This window comes from Fragaria vesca, linkage group LG2, assembly GCF_000184155.1.
Source record: "Fragaria vesca subsp. vesca linkage group LG2, FraVesHawaii_1.0, whole genome shotgun sequence".
In the NCBI taxonomy this organism is placed as follows: Eukaryota; Viridiplantae; Streptophyta; class Magnoliopsida; order Rosales; family Rosaceae; genus Fragaria; species Fragaria vesca.
The window spans coordinates 24,502,025-24,525,796 of NC_020492.1; the positions used below are offsets into that span (position 1 = coordinate 24,502,025).

The 23,772-nt window shown below is 39.7% G+C and overlaps 3 protein-coding genes and 1 pseudogene across 4 annotated transcripts; 3 read left to right on the forward strand and 1 right to left on the reverse strand.

Moving 5' to 3' along the window:
• The first annotated feature begins 2,716 nt into the window (after window positions 1–2,716).
• LOC101292570 lies at window positions 2,717–9,771 on the forward strand (annotated as a pseudogene). Its single transcript, XR_184039.1, has 24 exons — window positions 2,717–2,994; window positions 3,121–3,241; window positions 3,363–3,451; window positions 3,535–3,619; window positions 3,764–3,923; window positions 4,022–4,098; window positions 4,215–4,268; window positions 4,398–4,488; window positions 4,626–4,927; window positions 5,016–5,297; window positions 5,410–5,726; window positions 5,817–5,977; window positions 6,082–6,185; window positions 6,274–6,430; window positions 6,509–6,624; window positions 6,698–6,832; window positions 7,229–7,560; window positions 7,707–7,997; window positions 8,088–8,171; window positions 8,261–8,394; window positions 8,474–8,701; window positions 8,811–8,982; window positions 9,150–9,404; window positions 9,514–9,771. The product of XR_184039.1 is annotated as a pleiotropic drug resistance protein 1-like (transcript).
• A 1,364-nt stretch (window positions 9,772–11,135) lies between these two features.
• On the forward strand, window positions 11,136–17,867 carry LOC101292278 (pleiotropic drug resistance protein 1-like). Its single transcript, XM_004291429.1, has 24 exons — window positions 11,136–11,404; window positions 11,502–11,622; window positions 11,708–11,796; window positions 11,888–11,972; window positions 12,059–12,218; window positions 12,311–12,387; window positions 12,487–12,540; window positions 12,648–12,738; window positions 12,865–13,166; window positions 13,284–13,565; window positions 13,712–14,028; window positions 14,100–14,260; window positions 14,356–14,459; window positions 14,551–14,707; window positions 14,785–14,892; window positions 14,963–15,138; window positions 15,220–15,552; window positions 15,638–15,928; window positions 16,024–16,107; window positions 16,193–16,326; window positions 16,403–16,630; window positions 16,722–16,893; window positions 16,984–17,238; window positions 17,324–17,867. Exons 1-24 carry the CDS (start codon window positions 11,154–11,156, stop codon window positions 17,579–17,581), a joined length of 4,290 nt encoding a protein of 1,429 aa, XP_004291477.1. The 5' UTR covers window positions 11,136–11,153; the 3' UTR covers window positions 17,582–17,867.
• On the reverse strand, window positions 17,743–20,187 carry LOC101294038 (probable protein phosphatase 2C 22-like). The gene is made up of 4 exons (XM_004291434.1): window positions 19,892–20,187; window positions 19,297–19,503; window positions 18,943–19,154; window positions 17,743–18,535 (listed from the first exon to the last, which is right to left on the reverse strand). The coding sequence occupies exons 1-4, from the start codon at window positions 20,039–20,041 to the stop codon at window positions 17,971–17,973; spliced, it is 1,134 nt and encodes a 377-aa protein (XP_004291482.1). The 5' UTR covers window positions 20,042–20,187; the 3' UTR covers window positions 17,743–17,970.
• Window positions 20,188–21,586: 1,399 nt separating this feature from the next.
• On the forward strand, window positions 21,587–22,446 carry LOC101297404. Its single transcript, XM_004291445.1, has 2 exons — window positions 21,587–21,705; window positions 21,785–22,446. Exons 1-2 carry the CDS (start codon window positions 21,602–21,604, stop codon window positions 22,125–22,127), a joined length of 447 nt encoding a protein of 148 aa, XP_004291493.1. The 5' UTR covers window positions 21,587–21,601; the 3' UTR covers window positions 22,128–22,446.
• The last annotated feature ends 1,326 nt before the right edge of the window (window positions 22,447–23,772 follow it).

Here is a 23,772-nt window from a genome sequence, read left to right on the forward strand (position 1 = left end):
TCTCTCTCTCTCTCTCTCTCTACGCATGCCTCGCCGGCCCCTCCTTCCCTTCCACGGTGACTCTCATCCAGGTGGGGTGGAATTGGCGGTGTGCCGGCGTCGTCGGGTGGGGTGTCTAGGGTTGAACTTGGGAGGCAAAGGGTGGAGAGGCTGGGTTATGGGAATTTGGGAAGATGCAATGTGTAGTTTCCTTCGATGAGATAAAAAGTATTTTGGATTTTTAGATTTTACTGTAGTTTCATTTTTTTGGTTGTTAACCCAATTTGTTTTTCTGTTAATATAGATGGGTGGTTCAGGTGCACTGAATCTGCTCCGATAAAAATATATGAAATATGAATCTATTATGTGGCCCACCAAAGAATAACACAATTACTACTAACTACAATTTGGAGTCTATATTTACCACCAGCAGACTTGTATTAGTTTTTTCCCGTCGGCCGGCTACACTGACGGAAATCGTTAACACTGTCGTCTCCCTAAAATCCTCTCTCTCTCTCTCAACACCATCAGAATCACCACCTCCGACCTCGATGTCCAGCTTGTCCTCGATCTGCCATCGACGGCGCCGACGAGGTCGACCTTCACTTGCGGTGACGAGTACCAGATCTGGGCAACGATGTGTGCAGAACGATGAGGTCGCCTCCTCGCATCCTCCGATCACCGAACGACGATGCTTAAGTGGGTCAACGACGCCAGAAATTGAACTTGATCACCTGTATGTTTCTTGCAACGCCGTGGTTGCCGGAATCGGCCTCAAATCTGGGTTCTCATCTTCGATTCTGGAAACAACTTTTTCGGCCCCGAATGTGCTTATGGTGATTTTGGGCTTTTAATTGGTTACGTTACCATTGGGAAAAAAACCTTTGCGTATTTTAATTCTACTGACCCTCAATGCTGACCTTCTAATACTACTAATCCTCAGCATTCTACTGACCCTCAATACCGACTTTAAACATGCAGTTGTATTCCAATCATCGCTACTAAGTGAAATTGAAAATTTAATGCTACTGACCCTCCAGACTACTGACCTCTAATGCTACTGACCTTCAAAACCCAGATTCTATTCAAGGCAAAAGGAACTTCTACAATTGAACCTTCACTGCCCAGAACTGAAATTGAAACTCCCTTTTTGGAATTATACTTTTAAGCGTCCCGATCCCTGACCACGCATCGACGTCGAGGAGTGGGCGAAGGAGACGATCAATTGATCGGAGGCGGCGGGATAATCGAGGTGGCAGTGGAGGAGCCTAGACGAATTCCTTCAGGAACTGCTCGAAGGTCCACTCAGAGACGCTTGATTCATGGGGAGAGACGGCGAGGAGGCCCAGAAAGAGTCGGAGTGTCGGAGATTTCGTTGGCCGGGAACGCCGAGAGAGAGAGAGAGATCTGATTTCGAGATCTAATTCTGAGAGTAACGGCAGGTAAACCTGTCTGTTAGTTTCGCCTGCGCACGAGAATAATGAGAAGGCAGCTTGCTATTGGTAAATAAAGACAAATGTGTATGAGAAGGCAGCTTGTTGTTGAATCGTTGAACCGATGATCAAATATTAAGTTGAATGAATAGTGCATTAATCCGGTTAAAAATTAGTCTAACTCACACAAAATAGGTGCATTTGCTCTAAGCGATATCTGATGTTTTATACCGTATTTTCTTATTATAAAAGTTGCAATCCTTTGGGACATCTGATTTTTTTTTTAGTGTGACTGAACAGTATCTCAGTCACTAATTAATGATTAATTTATTTTTTGTTAATGCATGCTAATCCAAATTAGGGTACTACTCCCCTGTCATTGATCTGTTTTATTCTCCTTAAACAATGATCTTATGACTTAGTCAACGACACTAAGTCATGTTAACGCGAACTGTCTTGTATTTAGTAATGTTCTCTCCCTAGTTTATTCTTTTGATTATGGGAAATCAAGGAGCGAGATTTGAAATTGGAATCCGATTGGATCGATATCATGTAAATGAATACTACCTCAACACCAGTTTTGGATTTGAGGTAAAACATATCTCTATGAGGCATTATTGTATCACCAACTTGTGTGAGCGCAAGGTGAGCACAAGGTGTTCGATGAAATGTCTCAATGAAATTAAGACGAGTTCTCAGACAAGTAAAACAAATTCGTTTTTGACCTACATCTTACCAGACTTACCCGTCCAAAGAAAAATTCTCAGATCCTCCACTAGCTACTACGCATGTCATCAGATCATCAATGTAAGTAACTATGTAAGTATCTGTCTAACTGTCTTAGTTGGTATGCTAATAGAGTAATAGGCATTAGCTGGTTCATACAAGACTGCTAGTGGCTTATTTCTATTACCTTTAGTTTATTTAAAAACCACGACTTTCTGTTCAATATTTCAGTTCATAATGACTTGCTTCAGCTATAAAATTAATGGGATGCAGCTTTCCTTGCTTCATATGTTATGTTTCATGGCTGCAAGTGGGCACAATGAGCAGTTGTACACTACAAAATCTGTGTATGTATGCATATAAATTAAAGTCTGATAACAGTTTTCGTTTATATCAGACTCCCTCAATTTTATAGACTTGCTTTCAGCACTAACATCCATGGAATGCAACTATATTGGATGAAAGTTACAGAAGAGCTTTGTGGGTTTTTGGTTTGTTATGAAGAATGTGTAGACCAGTGGAGGTTTGCGGGGAACGATATGAGTAGTAGTGCAAGTATGGTTGAGCAGTTTTGACATATGTGGAGAAGCGAGGATACTTCAATGGAAGCTTTCTCCAAGTCTTTTCGTGAAGAAGATGATGAAGAATCTCTCAATTGGGCTGCTATTCAGAGATTGCCTACCTTTTTACGCATAAGGAGAAGTATACTTGCTGATCAGGAGGAGGGTAAAGCCAGAGAAATTGATGTCAAGGATCTTGGATTATTAGAGAGGAAGAATTTGTTGGAGAGGTTAGTGAAGATTGCAGAGGAAGATAATGAGAAGTTCTTGTTCAAGCTCAGGGACCGCATGAATAGGTAAATAATCATCAATGGCCGGCTTGCTTGACAAATGAAAATAATATAAAAAAACTATGTGTCTACATGTGTATGAAGAATTTAATTCTCTTGTTGTTTGTTTGAATTCAAACTTTCTAAACTCAGAGTTGGACTTGAATTTCCAACAACTGAAGTGCGGTTCGAGCATTTGAACGTTGAAGCAGAAGCTTATGTAGGAAGCAGGGCATTACCTACGATGTTCAACTTCTCCATTAATATGATAGAGGTATCTAATTACTTCATGTGCATGCAACTGTATGTTTAGTGATGGGTTCTTGCTTCTATAAGTCGCTCAGATATTTTTTCCTAGTTCATCACATTCAGTTATCGCTGTTTTCTCTCTGTAGCGGCTCTTGAACTTCATTCATCTTCTTCCTAGTAGAAAGAAACCTTTGCCAATCCTACATGGTGTAAGTGGAATAATCAAGCCAAGAAGGTAATTAGGCAATGCTGATGCAAGTTCATCAACATGGATCATTCTCTAAACCTTTTCTCATATTAGTGGTCTGGTTTCTGCAGAATGACACTGCTTTTAGGACCTCCAGGCTCTGGAAAAACCACATTGCTACTGGCATTGGCCGGAAAGCTTGGTAAAGATCTTAAAGTAAGTGTTCTATAACACATAATATTAGACTATTAGTAGGCTATATCTTAGTGTTTTCACCTTGTGATTTGGTATTAGTAGGCTATATCTAGTGTTTTCGACTTTTTGCCTTGTGATTTGGTATCATTTCTCATAATAACATAGAGATCTGGAAGAGTTACATACAATGGACTCGGTATGGATGAGTTTGTACCACAGAGGACAGCAGCTTACATTAGTCAATATGATCTTCACTTACCAGAGTTGACTGTGAAAGAAACTCTTGCTTTTTCAGCAAGATGTCAAGGGGTCGGACCACGTTATGGTTGGTTACAATAACCTGAAAGTTGGACTTCTATACTAATCTAGTATGCAGAGAATTCTTAATCTGATCGAGTTAATTTGCTTTCATGAAATTTCCAGAAATGTTGGTAGAACTATTAAGAAGGGAAAAGGCTGCAAATATTCTGCCAGATTCAGATCTTGATGTCTACATGAAGGTATATGAGAACAAGAAAGATTTAGATAATTTATACAAGTTTCGGCTATGTTTTATTTATATCATCATGTTTCTCTAAAGGAGCATTTTCATTTCAATGGCTCTTATATTTTGCAGGCAGCAGCACTGGAAGGACAAGAAACCACTGTGATTACAGATTATATACTCAAGGTACCTACTGCTCATCTAAGTAAATGCCTTGCATATAAAGATACATACAACTTTTATATCCTTCATATTTATATGCTTAGAGAATTTGCAAATGTTGAGCTAAGATATGTTATTTCTGATAATCTGCAGGTTTTGGGACTTGAAGTTTGCGCTGACACCATGGTAGGCGATCAAATGAGACGAGGCATATCTGGTGGCCAAAGAAAGCGACTCACCACAGGTAGAGCATAGAACATTAGAACTTGTAGATTGAACTTGAACCAGACCCGAAATTGTGCCACAGTTCTCTTACTCTATGATTTTAACAACATACTTGATTAGATGATTAAGCTGATATACTTCTAATAAAATGCTCAGGGGAAATGCTTGTTGGGCCAGCAAGAGCACTTTTTATGGATGAGATATCAACTGGCTTGGACAGTTCAACAACATTTCAGATAGTAAATTCATTAAGACAGTCCATTCACATTCTCAATGGAACTGCTGTAATCTCTCTCCTGCAGCCCGCACCAGAAACTTATGATCTCTTTGATGATATAATTCTCCTCTCAGATGGGCATATTGTGTATCAAGGTCCTCGTGAAAATGTGCTTGAGTTCTTCCAGTACATAGGCTTCCAATGTCCCGAGAGGAAAGGAGTCGCTGATTTCCTCCAAGAAGTAGGTCACTTAGGCTTATATCCTAAAATTAATTTCATTGTTTTCACAAGAGAGATTGGACTGATTTATTTTGGTTCTTCAATAACAGGTGACATCGTGGAAAGATCAGGAGCAATATTGGAGCCATAAAGATAAGTCTTATAGCTTTGTCACGTCCAAGGAATTTTCTGAAGCATTGCAGTCATTTCATATTGGTCAAAAACTCGGTGATGAGCTTACTAGACCTTTTGACAAGTCTCGAGGAAACCCTGCGTCTTTGACTACTGAGAAGTATGGTGTTAGCAAGAGCGAACTTTTTAAAGCTTGTATGTCTAGACATTATTTGCTTATGAAGAGGAACTCGATCGTCTACATTACCAGAATGACAATGGTAAGAAATTTCATCATTGAAAAGATTTAATTAAGCACTGGTGAGAAGTGAACATACATTTTCAACCTACAATATCATTCACTTTAAAAACTTATATTGGTTTTGCTTTCAGTTCCTTATAACTGCTTTTGCCACAATGACACTATTCCTACGGACTGAGATGCACCGGGATACTGTAGATGATGGTGGCATATATATGGGAGCTATGTTCTTCACAATGATGGTAATTGTATTCAATGGATTCTCAGAGCTTGTTATGACGATCATGAAACTTCCTGTGTTTTTCAAGCAAAGGGACCTGCTCTTCTATCCTGCTTGGGCATACTCTTTACCAACCATGATTATAAGAATCCCCATGACCTTTGTGGAAGTTTCCATTTGGATGGCCATCACTTACTACGGTATTGGTTATGATCCAAGCATTGAAAGGTAAAAAGTAAAAATATTCTAGAAATTATATGTCGAATTTTTGGGTCAGAATCATCTCTTATAAATTTTGCCGAAAACTTGTAACTACAGGTTCTGCAAGCAGTTCCTTTTACTCGTATGCATTAGCCAGATGGCAACTGGACTGTTCCGTTTGATAGGCGCATTAGGAAGGAACATGACTGTTGCAAACACATTTGGATCTGTTGCTTTACTATTCATTTTTGTTCTGGGTGGCTTTTTGTTATCACGAGGTGAATCATTCATAAGATTCAACCAGAGTAGTTGATTATAGTTTAATTTTTTACTTTAACTTAATATGAATATTGATGTTAAAAGATGACCCTTTGTGTTCCAGAGGAGATGAAGAACTGGTTGCTGTGGGGATATTGGCTCTCACCGATGATGTATGGAATGAATGCAATGGCTGTCAATGAATTTTTTGGAAAGAGTTGGAGTCGTGTAAGCATCGTTTTTCAATTCAAAAGGCAAGAACAAGATCAGGTTAGAAAAATCTGGTAAATTAGCTAACAAGTATATCCTATTGTAGGTTCCACCCAACTCAACTGAATCGTTGGGAGTTATGGTCTTAAAGTCTCGAGGGGTATCACCAGAAGCAAGTTGGTACTGGATTGGAGTTGTAGCTTTAATTGGATTTTTTGTTATGTTCAACTTCCTTTACACTCTGGCACTTCAGCATCTGGAACGTAAGTAGCCACTCAGTCCTTTTATCTTTCTTGGAATAGAAGGAATTAAAGTTCTCACAATCAAATCAAATCATGCAGCACTTGATACGCCTCAGGCAGTATTGTCCAAAGATTCCTTAGCAATGAAACACGCTGTGAAAACTGGAGAGAGCATTGAGCTATCGGCAACAAGAAAGAACTCTACAGGTGGATTCATAATTCAAGCTCATTTTATGTTCATCTCTACCTTGTGGATGTCCAGGGTTACTCAAGTTTCTATGGTGTAACAATGCAGGAGTAGGGAAAGAAGTTCTAGAGAACATGTCAGCCAATCGTTCCTCCAAGCAGCGAGGAATGATTCTTCCTTTTCAACCACTCTCGATTACATTTTCTGAAATCAGATATGCAATTGACATGCCACAGGTATAATGTTTGGTCATTTCTACTGATAAGCAGCTAGAATTTTTAGTTTTTTGCACTTACTATGAGCAGCTTGAATTGTTCATAGATAACTTGCTATAAATATAGTATCACGTAAATATGACACAAAATACTAATATACCAGGTTTCAATTGTTATGTTTGTAACAACAATATTATTGCAGGATTATAAACTGTTTCCTATACATATATGCATGCAGGAAATGAAAGCTCAAGGAATCACTGAGCAACTTGAATTGTTCAGAGATAACTTACTATAAATATAGCATCGCATAAATAAGACACAAATACTAATATACCAGGTTTCAATTGTTATGTTGTAAGGTGTAACAACAATATTATTGCAGGATTATAAACTGTTTCCTATACATGCATGCAGGAAATGAAAGCTCAAGGCATTACTGAGGATCGACTAGAACTTCTGAAGGGTGTGAGTGGTTCTTTCAGGCCTGGGGTCCTAACAGCTTTAATGGGTGTCAGTGGAGCTGGAAAGACTACTTTAATGGATGTTCTGGCAGGAAGGAAAACCGGTGGATATACTGAAGGAAACATTACCATTTCTGGATATCCAAAAAACCAGAAACCTTTGCTCGCATATCAGGATATTGTGAGCAAACAGATATACACTCTCCACATGTTACGGTTTATGAGTCCTTGGTTTTTTCTGCATGGCTTCGGTTGTCCCCTGAGGTTGATTCCCTAACCAGAAAGGTAGGTTCTTTCACCTTACTTTTGCTTTTGTTGGGGGTCAGATCTTGAAGCAAATGCTAGAACTAAATCAAAATGCATACAACAACCATCACTTCCATGATATGTTCATAAAGTCTTTGACCATAAATTTGCACATTGGTTTGCAGATGTTTATTGAGGAAGTCATGGAACTTGTGGAACTGACCCCGATAAGAGATGCACTTGTTGGATTGCCTGGAGGTAATGGTCTTTCAACTGAGCAGCGTAAAAGGCTCACGATTGCAGTGGAGCTTGTTGCCAATCCATCCATAGTATTCATGGATGAGCCTACCTCTGGCCTTGATGCCAGGGCAGCAGCAATTGTAATGAGAACAGTGAGGAATACAGTGGACACCGGAAGAACTGTTGTCTGCACCATCCATCAGCCAAGTATTGATATAGTTGATGCTTTTGATGAGGTTTGAACCCTTTATAGGCTTTAGGATTTCACAATGTGCGTACGTTTTAATGTTAAAAGGACTAAGAAGTTTGAACTCCATTAATTGCAGATGTTCCTTCTGAAATGGGGTGGTGAGGCAATATATGTTGGCCCCTTAGGCTACCATTCTTCTGACTTGATCAAATACTTTGAGGTTAGGCTTCTGAATACAGGAAATCATCTGTCTGTGATATCTTAAACTCAAACTTTTTACTTAATATATATTCTCATGTTCCACTAAAGGGAATTAGCGGGGTTTCTAAGCTGAAGAATGGTTACAATCCTGCAACTTGGATGTTGGAGGTTACTTCTGCAGTCAAAGAAGCTGCTCTAGGGATTAATTTCACAGACATATACAAGGAATCGGAAGCATACAGGTAGATCAAACATCTCCCATTATATTTTAGTATAATAAGGAAATACTAATATTTATCAGCTAACTATGTGAATGTTTAGGAGAAACAAGGCCTTGATCAACGAACTAAGTACGCCTCCACAAAATTCAAAAGACCTGTACTTCCCAACAAAATACTCGCAATCTTTTTATACCCAGTGCAAAGCGTGCCTGTGGAAGCAACATTTGTCATACTGGAGAAACCCGCCATACAGTGCAGTTAGACTTCTTTCCACAACAATGATAGCTTTAGCAACCGGGACAATATTCTGGGATCTTGGTTCCAGAAGGTACATGCACTGAAAAATAGAGCAAACATATTTGTGATTATTCCTTAAAATGCTGCTGAAAATAGAAGTCTAATTCTATATCCTGGTTTAACCTCCCTATGGAATGCAGGCAAAAGAAGCAAGATCTTTTTAACGCAATGGGTGCTATGAATTCTGCTGTTCTGTTCATTGGGCCACAAAATGCCTCAACAGTGCAGCCAGTTGTAGGCATTGAGCGAATAGTCTTTTATAGAGAAAGAGCTGCCGGAATGTACTCTGCCTTGCCGTATGCCTTAGGACAGGTACGTCACCAAGATCATATTGTAAAAATGCTTAATAAATCCAAGCCACCAGTTTATGTACGCACTTGAACATTGAGTTGATAAACATGCATCATGCATGGAAGCAACCCACATACTCTTTTGTACTTTCACTTTGGTTTCTCACCAAATTCCATTTGCATTACCAGCTTGGCATTGAGCTCCCATACACTTTGATCCAAACCATCATATATGTGGTTATAGAGTACAGCATGATCGGATTTGAGTGGACGGTCAGCAAGTTCTTTTGGCAACTATTCCTCCTGTTCTTCACGTACTTATACTACACTTTGTATGGCATGATGAGTGTGGTCATTACTCCCAACCTTGCCGTTTCCGCTGTAGTTTCCACTGCATTGAGCCCACTGTGGAGCGTTTTTTCAGGATTTGTCATTCCCAAATCAGTAAGTATTACATGTGACAGATGATCATTATGCATGCTAATATGTTCACTTGACTTAACACATCAAACTATGAATCACAATTCACAAACTTGTTGTTTCTTGGTGACAGAGAATTCCAATATGGTGGAGATGGTTCTACTGGTCATGCCCGGTCTCTTGGAGCTTGTACGGATTGATTGGTTCACAGTTCGCAGGCATTGAGGACAGGCTTGATTCCGGCGAAACTGTGGAAGCTTTTACCAGGAGTTATTTTGGGTACAGAGAAGACTTTCTCAGTGTTGTTGCGATAGTGCTTGTAGCTATTTCAGTGCTCTTTGGATCCGTCTTTGCTTTTTCAATCAAAGCCTTTAATTTTCAAAAGAGATGAAAACGTGGTATATAATAAGTATTCCTTGTAATTCAAATGATGAATGATTTCTTCTAATCCAAGTGTTGCTCAAGTCTATCATCCATCGATTACAATAGTACTTATGAGGGAGTCAGCATATGAGTGCATGACAGCATGTTTTCCTTACTGTGATTAGCTTAACCATATTCAATTAGACCTATTGGCCAAGAAATTGTTTAGTAGAAATGTGATTATGAAGATAAGAATTGGACCAATACTTTGAGAGAAAAGAATAGGAGCATATAGCAGACAGCTCAACCTATTGGATCCTTTTCTCATTATCCTTTGCACCAGATATTATTGCACTACTGTCATGTATGTTAGGCACTTCATACTCATTACCAAACTCTTGTCGTCGTACTACTTTCTTTTTCTTTTCCTTTCTTTCAAGGTTTTTCTTTGCTGAGTTGACTGTTTCACTTTGGTTGTTAAATTGAAAAGGCCGGGTAACCTGTGTGAAAATGAACCTTTGATGCAATTGACACTTTGATCTTGTGAAATGGTCTAAGCAAAAAACAAAACAATAAACATTCACAATCTTTAAAACGCTTATGGTAATCGGATAGAACCTTTCACCTGGTGCTATATGCTAAGAAATTTTATACTACTTACACGCATGGACAACCAGTTTCATGAACTAGTGGGATTAGTTTTATGTAACTGATAAACCAGTGATACCGGATATAGAATTTATGCACAAGTTGGTCTTATGGTCTACAATGGTAATCGAAAAAAAAAGAGGTTGGTCTACAATGATGAACATATATGGATGCCCTAATGCACCAAAGAGAATCCCTCTGGTGATACTACTAGCAATGATAACGTGATCTATGAGGAGGTCCTACGCGAACTTTCTAAAAACCACATACATAATAGTTCCAGGCAGTTGCAGGCCACCACTGCCCAACCCTTTTGCGTTTGTTCTTTTCTTTTCGTGGGTCATCAAATGGGTGAGCTACAAGGATGTCCTTGTAAGTTTGAAACACAACCTTTATGTGCTTTGCAAATCAGAAGGCAAATTATGTACCCTCTTTCCTTGATATAAGGACCAAACTCGACCCTCTTAAGAATCATGACCTACTTTACTTTCTTCACTTGCACACTTCCATAATAAGTTCCTCCTCGTCAGTCAAGGAGATAAAGTAGGATCAAAGTTCCCACCATCATGAACCTCAGTATATATTCAAAAGAATGTTGGTGGGGAAAAGTGACAGAAAGAAAGACACTTTTACTTATTCGAAAGCATATAGTCATTATAGAAGTTTTATAGCTAGATGCTAAACCTCAATTATTCAGGGTGATATGTATGCAAACATTGTAGTTGCTTAGGCCCTTTCGACTGCAGGTGGGGAAACCTCACCATGGAAGTGTTTTCAAGGTCTTTTCGAGGTGAAGACGATGAAGAAGCTCTCAAATGGGCTGCAATTGAGAGGCTGCCTACAGGTTTGCGTATCGGTAGAGGCTTGTTCATTGATGGGGAGGGCCAAGCTAGAGAGGTTGATGTCGAAAACCTTGGTTTACTTGAGAGGAAGACTTTGTTGGAGAGGCTGGTTAACAATGCTGAGAAAGATAATGAGAAGTTCTTGTTAAAGCTCAAGAACCGAATTGACAGGTGAGTTTCATGAACATATAGACTTTTAACATCCAAACTATAATATTTGGAAAAAATTTCAATGATTTTGTGTTGTTCTTTCCAAATTTTAATACAGAGTTGGACTTGATATGCCAACAATTGAAGTTCGGTTTGAGCATCTAACTGTGGAGGCACAAGTTTATTTGGGAAGCAGAGCACTGCCTACTTTACTCAACTTTGCCATCAATATGATACAGGTAAGTATTCTTTTACAGTTGGATCAGTACAAGTTCTATTCTAAGTTTGGTACTCATCTCTTCATATGATGCCCACTTTCAATAGGGATGGTTACATTATCTTCACATTTTTCCAAGTAGAAAGGCATCCTTAACAATCCTTCAAAATGTTAGTGGCATTATCAAGCCCCAAAGGTATGTTTGGATATGTTACTGACTTACTGGAATCTACAATCATCCATGCATTCTAGATCTTATCAAACAGTTCTTGTTTCAATTCTTGCAGAATGACCTTGCTTTTAGGCCCCCCAAGTTCCGGAAAAACCACATTACTACTGGCTCTTGCTGGAAGACTCGGTAAAGATTTAAAAGTAAGAACAGTTAACATTATCCCTTTTTGGTCATGGATTTTCTTCAGTAAAAATCTGGTCTAATAGGGTAATTGATGTATCTTAAGTCTTCAGGAGACGTTACGTATAATGGGCACAGTATGGCAGAATTTGTACCTCAGAGAACATCAGCTTATATATGTCAGAAAGATCTTCACATAGGAGAAATGACAGTTAAGGAGACACTGGCTTTCTCAGCTAGATGTCAAGGAGTTGGGTCAAATTGCGGTCAGTCAAAAGACTCCCAAGCACCATGTATCTGATACATTTTGATTTAATGATTTAGAAAGGACCTGATTTCATATTTGGAAACATTGTAGAAATGTTGGCAGAACTGTCTAGAAGAGAGAAGGATGAAAATATTAAGCCTGATCCAGACATTGATATCTACCAGAAGGTGAGTAACCAGATTGATGAGCCATAAAGAACAGAACTTTTCATGTACATAAGAAAAAAAAATTGAAATTTTCATGTCTTTTTTGTTTAAATTCTTCAGGCAGCAGCACTAGAAGGGCAGGAGAGTAGTGTAGTTGCTGATTATATTCTCAAGGTATACCATCTTGAAATTCATTTCAACTTGAAGATACACTGAAGAATATGAATACTTATATATATATATATATATATATATATATTCTGGTTATATATTTCTTCTAGATTTTGGGACTTGAGGTTTGTGCCAATACTATGGTGGGGGATGAAATGGTAAGAGGCATCTCGGGTGGAGAAAGAAAGCGAGTCACAATAGGTATGACATTAACCAGGCTATAAATCTTTCTACTGCATTCTCTTACCTCCTAGTTACACAATGTGTTATGTTTATACCATGCACTTTGAATTGGTATCTTTAATATTCAAGATGATAATGATATAGGGGAGATGCTTGTTGGACCAGTAAGAGCTCTCTTCATGGATGAGATATCAACTGGTTTGGACAGTTCAACAACTTTCCAGATAGTAAACTCACTCAGGCAATCTATCCATATTCTTAGGGGAACTGGAGTTGTTTCCCTCCTACAGCCAGCCCCCGAAACTTATAACCTATTCGATGATATAATTCTACTATCAGATGGCCAAATAGTGTATCAGGGTCCACGCGAATGTGTGCTCGGCTTTTTTGAATTCATGGGGTTCAAATGTCCTGAGAGGAAAGGGGTTGCTGATTTCTTGCAAGAGGTAATTCTGTTTTTGAAAACTTTCACTTTCTAGCATGTATGTGTTTAAGTACTCTCCAGCCTGACTCACCATAGCTTTCCATCTTGTAATAACATCAGTATTTGTGGGGTATGATAGGTGACATCCAGGAAAGACCAAGAGCAGTATTGGGCACGTTTACATGAGCCTTACAGATATGTTACTGTCAATGAGTTTGCTGAAGCATTCCAGGCATTTCATATTGGCCAGAAACTTGGTGATGAGCTTGCTAGTCCCTTCGACAGGTCCAAAAGCCACCGTGCTGCTTTAACAGCTAAGAAATACGGTGTTAGCAAGACGGAGTTGTTCAGAGCTTGTGTTTCTAGAGAGTTTTTGCTCATGAAGAGGAACTCATTTGCCTACATTTTCAAATTGGCCCTAGTAAGTACAACATTTCCTTTTAGTATTTGACTTCAGTTCTTGAAACTATGGACTGACCATAACCAGTACTAATTTTCATTGAAAGATCGGTACATGACCTCAAAGTGGGACTAATTTGTTGCTTTATTTTCCCCTTCCCTTTTCAGCTTATCATCTTAGCTTCTATAACAACAACAATATTTATGAGAGTTGAGATGCATAAAGGCTCTGTGTTGGATGGGGGAATCTATCTTGGTGCTTTGTTCTTTGCGGTCATTGTAGCTATGTTTAATGGAATATCAGAGCTGAACATGGCCATTATGAAACTTCCCATCTTTTACAAGCAAAGAGACCTACTCTTCTATCCTGCATGGGCATACTCAATACCTGGATGGATACTCAAGATCCCAATCACTTTAGTAGAGAGTTTCATTTGGGTGATCATTACTTATTATGTTATAGGATTTGATCCACATATTGAAAGGTGAGAAAAAGAAACATCATAATTTAACTTCGGCAGAATGTGTAGAATTTGATGAGAGAACTACATTCCAGGTTCCTCAAGCAGTACATGATACTGGTGTGCATAAACCAGATGGCGTCCGGGTTGTTCAGAGCCATGGCTGCAATAGGAAGGGATGTAATAGTTGCTACCACATTTGGAACCTTTGCATTACTTATAATCTTGGTTTTGGGTGGATTTGTCTTATCTCGAGGTGATCCAATAATAGAAGATAGCTTCCTATTCATGAATGCTGATGTGATTCAGATTTTCATTGCAACACCTTCTTCTTTGGCTTTATTTTATTAGAGGCTATACCAAAATGGTGGTTGTGGGGGTACTGGATCTCACCGTTGATGTATGGACAAAATGCCATAGCCGTGAATGAATTTCTCGGAAAGAGTTGGAGCCATGTAATCATCTCTCTCTCATTGTTCTGTAATTTAAATATTTAGGACTAAATGACTGATGAAGGCTTGTGTGTGAAATATTTTTATGTTATAGGAGCCACCTGGTTCTACAGAATCCTTGGGAGTAATGGTCCTGAAGTCTCATGGCATTTTCCCAGAAGCACATTGGTATTGGATTGGAGTAGCAGCTTTAATTGGATACACTTTTCTGTTCAACATCATCATTACTTTCGCTCTACAATATCTTGATCGTAAGTATCAGCATCCATATGCTCTTGGTGTTTTCAGTTTTGGATGTATTGATCGGATATTTGAGTTGATGCTGCAGCATTTGGGAAACCTCAGGTAGTACTGTCCAAGGAAAGCATCGCGGAGAGAAATGGTAACGGAACTGGAGAGTTCATTGAGCTGTTATCAAGAGGAAATAAGTCTTCTGGTTAGTCATATAGTTCAGTACTCATGAACATTTCTGTTTTAAATCCTCCATATGCTCTATTTGAGCACAGCTTCTCTACATGACAATGCAGAAAGTATTGTTGAAGGTGCAACAAGCTTGTCATCATCTACAAGTGGAGGAAGAAGTGATAATGCTAATGGGAGAAGAAAGCGAGGAATGGTTCTTCCTTTTCAACCCCTTTCCCTTGCTTTCGATGAGATCAGATATGCCATAGACATGCCACAGGTAATTTCTGGTTTTGCTAAAGGAACCCTCTATCCATAAGGTGAAACACGTCGAGTGAAAGAATTTTCTGCTCCCTTTCAGGAAATGAAGGCTCAGGGCGTCAAGGAGGATAGGCTGGAACTGTTAAAAGGTGTAAGTGGTGCTTTTAGACCAGGAGTCTTAACTGCCCTCATGGGTGTTAGTGGTGCAGGCAAGACCACTCTAATGGATGTCTTGGCCGGAAGGAAAACTGGTGGACACATTGATGGAAGCATCATGATATCTGGGTACAGTAAAAGGCAAGAGACATTTGCTCGCATATCAGGTTATTGTGAGCAAACTGATATCCACTCTCCTCATGTTACAGTCTATGAATCCCTCCTGTTTTCTGCTTGGCTTCGACTACTCCCAGAGGTTGATCCTGCTACTAGAAAGGTACTAGTTAACATAGATTGGACACATTCTTTAGGTCTCTTCAGGATTACCAAATTGTTTTCAAATCTGACATTTAATAATGTAGATGTTTATTGAGGAAGTCATGGAGCTTGTGGAGCTGACTTCATTAAGGGGAGCACTTGTGGGACTACCAGGTGTAACTGGTCTTTCAACCGAGCAGCGCAAAAGACTGACAATTGCCGTTGAGCTTGTTGCAAATCCATCTATAATTTTCATGGATGAGCCAACATCTGGCCTTGATGCCAGGGCAGCAGCAATAGTGATGAGAACAGTTAGGAACACAGTGGACACAGGAAGAACTGTGGTTTGCACAATCCACCAGCCTAGCATAGATATATTTGAATCTTTTGATGAGGTTAGATATCACTCACATCAGTTCCAGTCTTCCAGAGAATAACCAATAACCTGTTATTCTAGTAAATGTTTCAAGTGGTTCATGTTTCATTGCAGCTTCTTCTTCTCAAATTAGGAGGTGAGCCAATATATGCTGGTCCATTAGGCCTCCATTCCTCCCATCTGATAGAGTACTTTGAGGTCAGGACTGCTTGAAAAACCGTAACTTTTTTTCCTGCCAAGAGACTGCTAAAGAACTGACACAAATGAGTTTTGTTGCATAAAGGGAATTAATGGTGTTCCTAAAATTAAAGATGGGTATAATCCTGCAACCTGGATGTTGGAGATTACTTCAGCAGCACAAGAAGAGGCTCTTGGGGTCAACTTTACAGATGTGTACAAGAAATCAGAACTATACAAGTGAGATTACTTTGCTTTCAAGTCTCTTTCAGATATTTGCTGACATATAACTAATACACTATCCTGAATGGTTCAGGAGAATGAAAGACCTGATCAAAGGACTGTCTATACCTCCTCCAGGTTCTAAAGACCTGTACTTCCCTACTCGCTATTCACAATCTTTTCACACGCAATGCATGGCCTGCCTATGGAAACAACACTGGTCCTACTGGCGAAACCCATCATATAGTGCAGTTAGACTCTTATTCACAACATTCATCGCATTTTTGTTTGGTATGATATTTTGGGATCTTGGATCAAAAAGGTATGTAGAGCAATAAACTCAAAAGCATGAAAATGGTCTTCAATGTTTCAATATCTTAATGTCCATGTCCAAACTTGTTTTGGGATCACAGAAGCAAGCAGCAAGATATCTTCAATGCAATGGGATCTATGTATTCTGCTGTAATCTTTCTCGGGGTCCAGAATTCTGCCTCAGTGCAGCCAATTGTGGATGTTGAGAGGACAGTATTTTACAGAGAAAGAGCAGCTGGTATGTACTCGGCTTTGCCTTACGCTTTTGGACAGGTAAATACTCTTCCCTTGAGACATCCATTTCAGATGCAGATTCCTCATCATCCATAATGTCAATGCTCACCAGGTCCCATTCTCTTGCAGATGATGATTGAAGTTCCCTACATTTTCATCCAAACAATTATCTATGGGGTTATAGTATACACAATGATGGGATTCGATTGGACAGTTTCCAAGTTCCTTTGGTACCTTTTCTTCATGTACTTCACCTTATTGTACTTCACATTCTATGGCATGATGACCATGGCACTCACTCCCAACCACAACATTGCTGCTATAACTTCATCTTCCTTCTATGCAATATGGAACCTTTTCTCAGGATTTGTCATTCCTCCATCGGTAAGTTTACGCCTGTATACACAGATAGGTACCTAAAATACATGCGCATTCTTTGCAATATGGAACTGAATAGTGTTTATGACAGAGAATACCTATATGGTGGAAATGGTACTATTGGATTTGCCCTGTTGCTTGGACCTTGTATGGAATGGCCGCTTCGCAGTTTGGAGACATAGAGCACAAACTTGATACTGGCGAAGCTGTTGAAGATTTTCTGACAAGTTACTTTGGATACAGGCACGATTTTCTGGCCGTCGTTTCAGTGGTGGTTGTGGGGTTTTCAGTATTGTTCGGCTTTATCTTTGCTTATTCCATTAGAGCATTTAACTTCCAAAAAAGATAAGATCGTTAGAGAAAAACAGATATGTACGATATTGCGAAGTGCAAAATACAAGAGCAATCAGTCATTTTGTTTACTCTGCTAATAGAAATATAGCACAAACGGGAAGACTCCAGCACTTTTTCTATAGCAGAAACAACTATCACGAACAAACAAAATCCAAAACAATAGCAAATCCCTTGTACTAAGTAAAACCACACAAATGTAAGTAGAAAAAGCAAACCCATCAAGGGGTGCCTAACAAGTTAAATCAGAGTTATACAAAGAAACAAATTACGTTACCGACTAGCTGCCGCATATGGTACAGTTGGGAACTCGAGGATCTCAATAAAACTAAAATGGAAAATTTTAATTGGAAGAACAAGAGAAACACAAAACCCTTCGTCATCATCTCAAGTTTTCAAGTCATCCAAGAAGCTTTGCAACTCCCTCAACCCTTCTGCCGAGAAGCTCCTCTGCACTCTTGAGCGAGGGGCAATCAAATTGGGTGGAGGCTGCTGTTGGAAGCAAACTACGACAGCAGCCAAATTGTCGCCACTCTTCCTCTTCAAAGCCTCATCAACTATATCCTTGCTACATGTGGCTGGGTCATTGTGCTCCTGAAGCCTGCGACGAGCGAAATCCACTGCATTTTGACTCCTAAACACATCCCATATCCCATCACAGCCGATGATAAGGAACTCGTCTTCCTCTGTTAGTTTTAGAGTCTTAAGCTCTGGCTCTGCACTGAGTGGCCCACCATCCCTGCTCTTCAATCCTTCCATATGCCAGTCTCCTAAAGCGCGAGTAACATTCAGCTGCCCATTAAGGTAGCCATCATACACAGATCCTCCACATGCCTCGACCCGTTTTATCTCTTTGCTGCATATAGGTTTGTGATCCCTTGACATTTCAATCGCTTTTCCACGGCGGCAAAGCACTGCTCGACAGTCTCCAGCATTAGCTACCACCAACAACCTGTCATCAGAAACAAAGATCAATAAACATAAATGTCTTGAATAAATAGTGACCCAAATTGTACTATCATCAGTATTATATTAGAACTCACAGAACAAAGTAACAGAACATTCACAACTGAATAAATAGATACCCATATTTAACCAAAAGTTAATCAGAACTGTTTGAGCGATAGATGCAACTAGTAAGATCCAAATAAGGCAATGACATTAATATAAACTGAAATCAAATTACTTTGGAGATACTGAGCTCAAGGAATGAGATCTAAACTTTTCATTAATAGAACAATGAAACCCCATGTATGTGAATGCAACTTACCCCTAAACGCATGGCAGAATGAACCAAAGAGTTGCTGATGTACATTGAAAAGAATGATGAGTGTCGATGGAAAGCAAAAAGAAAAATACCTTCCAACAAGAAGAGCTGTCAACGCAGTGGTGCCAGAAGCAAGTGTAGCATCCAAAGTGCAGGCTTCTTGAAAGGCAGTGTCAGTTTGCAGAAATGCTGAACTAATAACCCTTTCAATATCAGAAGGGAAGTCTTCATCCTCAAAAATGAACTTCGGCAAATTTGAGCAAGCAAAGTCAGCGGCATGCTTCCCTCCATGTCCATCAAACACCTGACCAACCAAAAACATTAATATTTCAATTGCAAAATAGTCAAGATGTTAACGAGCAGGTTGAGTAGATCACAGTTTCAATTGTATCTATTAGTATAAAACCCACAAGTATGCAACTCCATAGACCTGAAAAAAAGCATACCCCATAGAAGGCACTTGGGCCATCCGTAAAACTCTTGAGGCCATAATCGTGCATAAAATCATCCACACAGACATAAACATCTTCCATTTTTGATCGAGAACCAATGTCGGCCCACGCTCCAGAGCGCACAATTGGAATGAACTTTGACTCATACTTCTCTTCTTCAACTCCTAGTTCAACAGTAACGTCTGACCCCTTCGCCCTCATCTGCTAAAATTCCATTCACACACTTAAGAAAACACTACCAACGCCCAACCCAAACAACCAAAACTTACAAAACACTGTTCAAATCCTATAAAAACTGTGTACCCCACCAAAGGTTACTGCTTATAGCAAGTTAAACAATAAACACAGTGGAACAATGCCAGCGCTGTACATAAAAATAAATTAAACACAGATCAAAGTAGCATACTTTGCAACTCATCTTAAACATGATAACATACCAGAAACTAAAAAATTATCAAATTAGACAGCAATTAAGCAAATATTAACATATGGGTATTGATCATTGTACAAAACTAAACCACAAAGTCAAAACCCAGATATGAAAATAAATAAAAACTAAAAATTTGCAGAAGCTGAGAATGAAGCTCACAAGAGAGGCGTGACGAACAAGAGTCTTCTTACACGGGGACGCCGGAACACCGTCGGCGCGGCCGTAGCACCGCCAGTACGTCGCCGGGTTCGGAGGCCGACCCTCGCTCGTACTCCCATTTTCAAAGCTTCCGACTTTACTTCCCTCCATGACTGTAAACCATATTTCTGGGCTTACCCAAGCTGCGAATTTCAGTTCCGACGAAAAGGGTCGCTTTCGTTTCGGCTATTTCGATGCAATTGGCGGCGAATTTGACCGGATTCTGAGATTTGGGGAATTAGGGTTTTTTTAAAGGGACGGCAATTTGGGGGTTTTAAAAGAGAATAGGAATTAGGGTTTAAGGGAGAGCAACGATTCGGTGTGATCCAGAAACAGAGAGATTTGGGGCGATCTACACGAGGACTCTGCTTTTTAAGCTCAATGCTGAGATTTAACTGGTCGGTTTCTCAGCTACGAAACGACGTCGTTGGGTGCAGCTACAGTTTCTGTTTGACCTTTGGACTGTGTGGGGCACAGGCTTTTTACCCTGAGATATTTCTGACAGATAAATATCTGGAATTTAATTTGTGACTTGATAAAACGATGGTGTCCTTTCTATAACGACCTTGTCAAAATCACTATCAAAAAAGGAGGGCTTCCACTGTCAAATCTTTCACCTACTCAATTATTTTTTCGTTTTTCGCTTTTACAAATTCTTTTCAAACAATCTGGGCATTAATATGTGATCACAGATTCACAGTCAAGTACTTCTAATAATTACATGCAGAAAGAATAGCTACAAAATTATGAAGGTTGATCCAAATTTTGTTGACCAAAATACTTGTCAGGCCACATGATTTGATGAGTTAATGTGTAATCAGAAATTTCTTGTTAATACAACATTCATACACTAAGTAAGATAATTATACGTGGTTTAAACATATTTGAAAGAAATGTATAAAGCTGATATTTTGTTAAAAACGCATAACAAAATAAATATTAAAGAGTACGGCTCGAAGTTTCTAGAATCAAATGGCCGCGTAATGTGTTGAGAAAATCAACGTATATACCTAACTAATTTACGATTAAACACGATAACCAAGTTAGGTTATTTTATGCGTATGAGTATCGTTAATATTATTTATCTCATAAATAAGATACATATGGTTTTAGGACTAGAAACATACGTAACAAAACACAAATTCCAAATTACCTCATCTAGATTGATCCACTTTAAACCCTGACTTATTCTAAAATTTGTTGAAGCAATTATCAATTTGGTACTCCTTTAAAAAAATGATCAATTTGGTATGTATCAAACAAAAAATGATCAATTTGGTAGCATTCATGAATCATGAGCTGATTAGTCTAAGGTCAGAGTGAGGTAGGTGTACCAAAGATTGTTCTAACATGTAACCTGAACCAATTCGTAGTCGATGCAGAAAACCAAGTAAATCCTTGTCGTTGAGCTTTGTGATGAAAGTGAAAGCTCCGCAACTACATGCATAAGACTACAGGAACCTCATTCCTACACGCGTCTCCTACACAGGTGACTCGAGACGGCAAGCAATGATTCCGTCTTTCATGGAGGCTAGGGTCCAACCCACGTGTCCAATTACAAACTCTCACCGTCCCAGTCCTTGTCTGTTGCCCCAACTCAACCGAACCCACCTCTTTTCCTATATATCTGCCTCCTTCTTGCGTAAAGATCTTGATCTAAGAGAGAGACAAATGGCCATGACAAGCTTCAGCTGCAGCCTTAACCAGCTGCCGCCTCCAGCTCAAAGCTTAGGCCCTTCTTCCCCTTCAAAGACGAATCAAGTACAACTTGCATGGTAAGTAATCGGAAACCCTAGCTTGCTTAGTTCTGTAATGACCCCAACTGAAAGTTATGTCAAATTTTGATTTGTGCAGGAACAAAAGCGAGGGAGGATCATGGAGTAGCAGATGTGTTGTGGGCATGGCTTGTGTTATGGTTGGGTTGGAGATGGGTGGTTTGGTGAGTGGCCAAAGCCATGAAGCTATTGCTAAAGGTATGCCGCCGTTGGTGATGGAGTCAAGTGAGAAAGTTGCAAAGTGGAGTGACAAGAGAATGTGCCCAAAGTGGAGAGCCAATGAGCTGGAGACCATTGTGCCGGAGAATCTTCCGAGGCCGTCGGCTCACCGGAGATGGGAAATCGTCGGGTTTAATACTAGGGATGCTCCGGCGGTTAAGACGGTAGCTAGGAGGAGTAGCGGTGGTTGCTTTTCTATGTAAATATAGTACACTGTTAATTGTTGTGCAGTACGCCAATACTTGTACCATGTAATCATGTATAGCCAAACACAGTATACGTAAATACAATACAGAAGCTATTTAGTGTTGGATTCTTATTATTTTGAGGCCAGAAATTCAAAAGGAAAATGGAATATGTACTACAAACAAGTACTGGCTGCAAATATGCATGATATTTGTGTCTTATTCCCTTGTACTACGTCTAGTACAAATGTACAAGGGACATTCTTGACCTTAGGAGAGGAACAGAGACGAGAAATAGAATGAGTAAATATTCCCCTGTTTCAAAACAGAGTCGCTATTTTTTCTGAAACATTTCAGGACAATCTACAGGGTAAATTCCTCCTTTTGCTGTTTTATTGAAGCACAAACCTACTAACCTACCTCCTCTTGGAGTTGCTCCTTTTTGCTCTAGTCACTATGGGGTGTTCTTGATGCCCGTTTATTGACTTCTCTTGGAGTTGCTCCTATATGTGGTAAGGCTCCTAGAATTCAACATGTTTTATGGTAGTCTCCGATTTTTTCTTGGATCAAAGTAAACACTGACAATTTAGCAAAAGACAATCCAAGTCCAGCAGCTTATGGGGGTGTGTTTCGTGATGCCTCAGGTGGTTATTTAGGGAGTTTTTGTCAATCACTTGGATGTAATACTTCCTTTTATTTTGAACCTTATGCCGTTATATTGGCAATTGAAATTGCTCATGACACTACCAGGACAAGCACTTTAGCCGACGAAAATTTTTCGTCGGCCTGTCAGCTTAATTCGTCGGCTAAGATTTCGTCGGGAAAAGCTCGTCTGTGGTGACTTTAGCCGACGACACACGTAGAAGTTGTCGGCTATAGTCCAGAGTTTAGCCGACGAAATAATGTCGTCTGCTATAGTCCAGACTTTAGCCGACGACATTTTTTGTCGGCTATAGTCCATACTTTAGCCGACGACATTTTTTGTCGTCGGTTATCTTCCAAACTTTAGCCGACGAATAATTTAAAATATTCGTCGGTTAAAGTTTGTAATAAAAAATAAAAACATCTATGGCCGACGAAATATAGTATATTTCGTCGGCTTTATAGGGATTTAGCCGACGAATTAAAGCATATTTCGTCGGCTAAAACTTATTTTAAAAAAAATAAAAACTTTAGCCGACGAATTAAGGCTTTTTTCGTCGGCTATAAGTCCATTCCAGTAAAAAAAAAACCCCCGAATTTCTGAATTACCATTCCAAGCAAGCTGCAAAATACATCAAAACAATTCCATATAACCAACAACAAGCACATAAAACTATATAATTCATCAACTACAGAAAATCTAAATCGTCTAAATTAATATCCGCTTCTGGGGGCTGCTGCGGAGGTTGCTGCGGGTGCGGCTGGGGTAGCGGCATGGGCGGAGGCGGAAGTCCCTGAAGCTGGGCAGCTGTAAAGTCCTGCATGTACTGGAACATCTGCTGCTGCTGGGCCTGCTGGATGGCATGTATCTCGGCAACATAGGTTGCCTGCGCCGCATTATAGGCTGCCTGCGAGGCATTATAGGCAGCCTGAGCAGCTTGCTGTTCTCGTAGTCTCTGAACTTCCGACTCTAGCTGAGTCGTCCTGGTGATCGTGGACGTGGTCCTGCTGCTGGTCGAGG

What these genes read in the sequence shown, in the direction of transcription:
- LOC101294038 (XM_004291434.1), bottom strand. Translation starts at nt 20,041, where the DNA reads ATGGAGGGAAGTAAAGTCGGAAGCTTTGAAAATGGGAGTACGAGCGAG. An exon ending in TTGTTCGTCACGCCTCTCTT is followed by an intron (nt 19,504 to 19,891) that starts GTGAGCTTCATT and finishes GAATTTTAGCAG; the next exon opens with ATGAGGGCGAAGGGGTCAGA. An exon ending in GCCCAAGTGCCTTCTATGGG is followed by an intron (nt 19,155 to 19,296) that starts GTATGCTTTTTT and finishes TTGGTTGGTCAG; the next exon opens with GTGTTTGATGGACATGGAGG.
- LOC101297404 (XM_004291445.1), top strand. Translation starts at nt 21,602, where the DNA reads ATGGCCATGACAAGCTTCAGCTGCAGCCTTAACCAGCTGCCGCCTCCA. An exon ending in AATCAAGTACAACTTGCATG is followed by an intron (nt 21,706 to 21,784) that starts GTAAGTAATCGG and finishes TGATTTGTGCAG; the next exon opens with GAACAAAAGCGAGGGAGGAT.
- LOC101292278 (XM_004291429.1), top strand. Translation starts at nt 11,154, where the DNA reads ATGGAAGTGTTTTCAAGGTCTTTTCGAGGTGAAGACGATGAAGAAGCT. An exon ending in CTCAAGAACCGAATTGACAG is followed by an intron (nt 11,405 to 11,501) that starts GTGAGTTTCATG and finishes ATTTTAATACAG; the next exon opens with AGTTGGACTTGATATGCCAA. An exon ending in GATTTGTCATTCCTCCATCG is followed by an intron (nt 17,239 to 17,323) that starts GTAAGTTTACGC and finishes TGTTTATGACAG; the next exon opens with AGAATACCTATATGGTGGAA.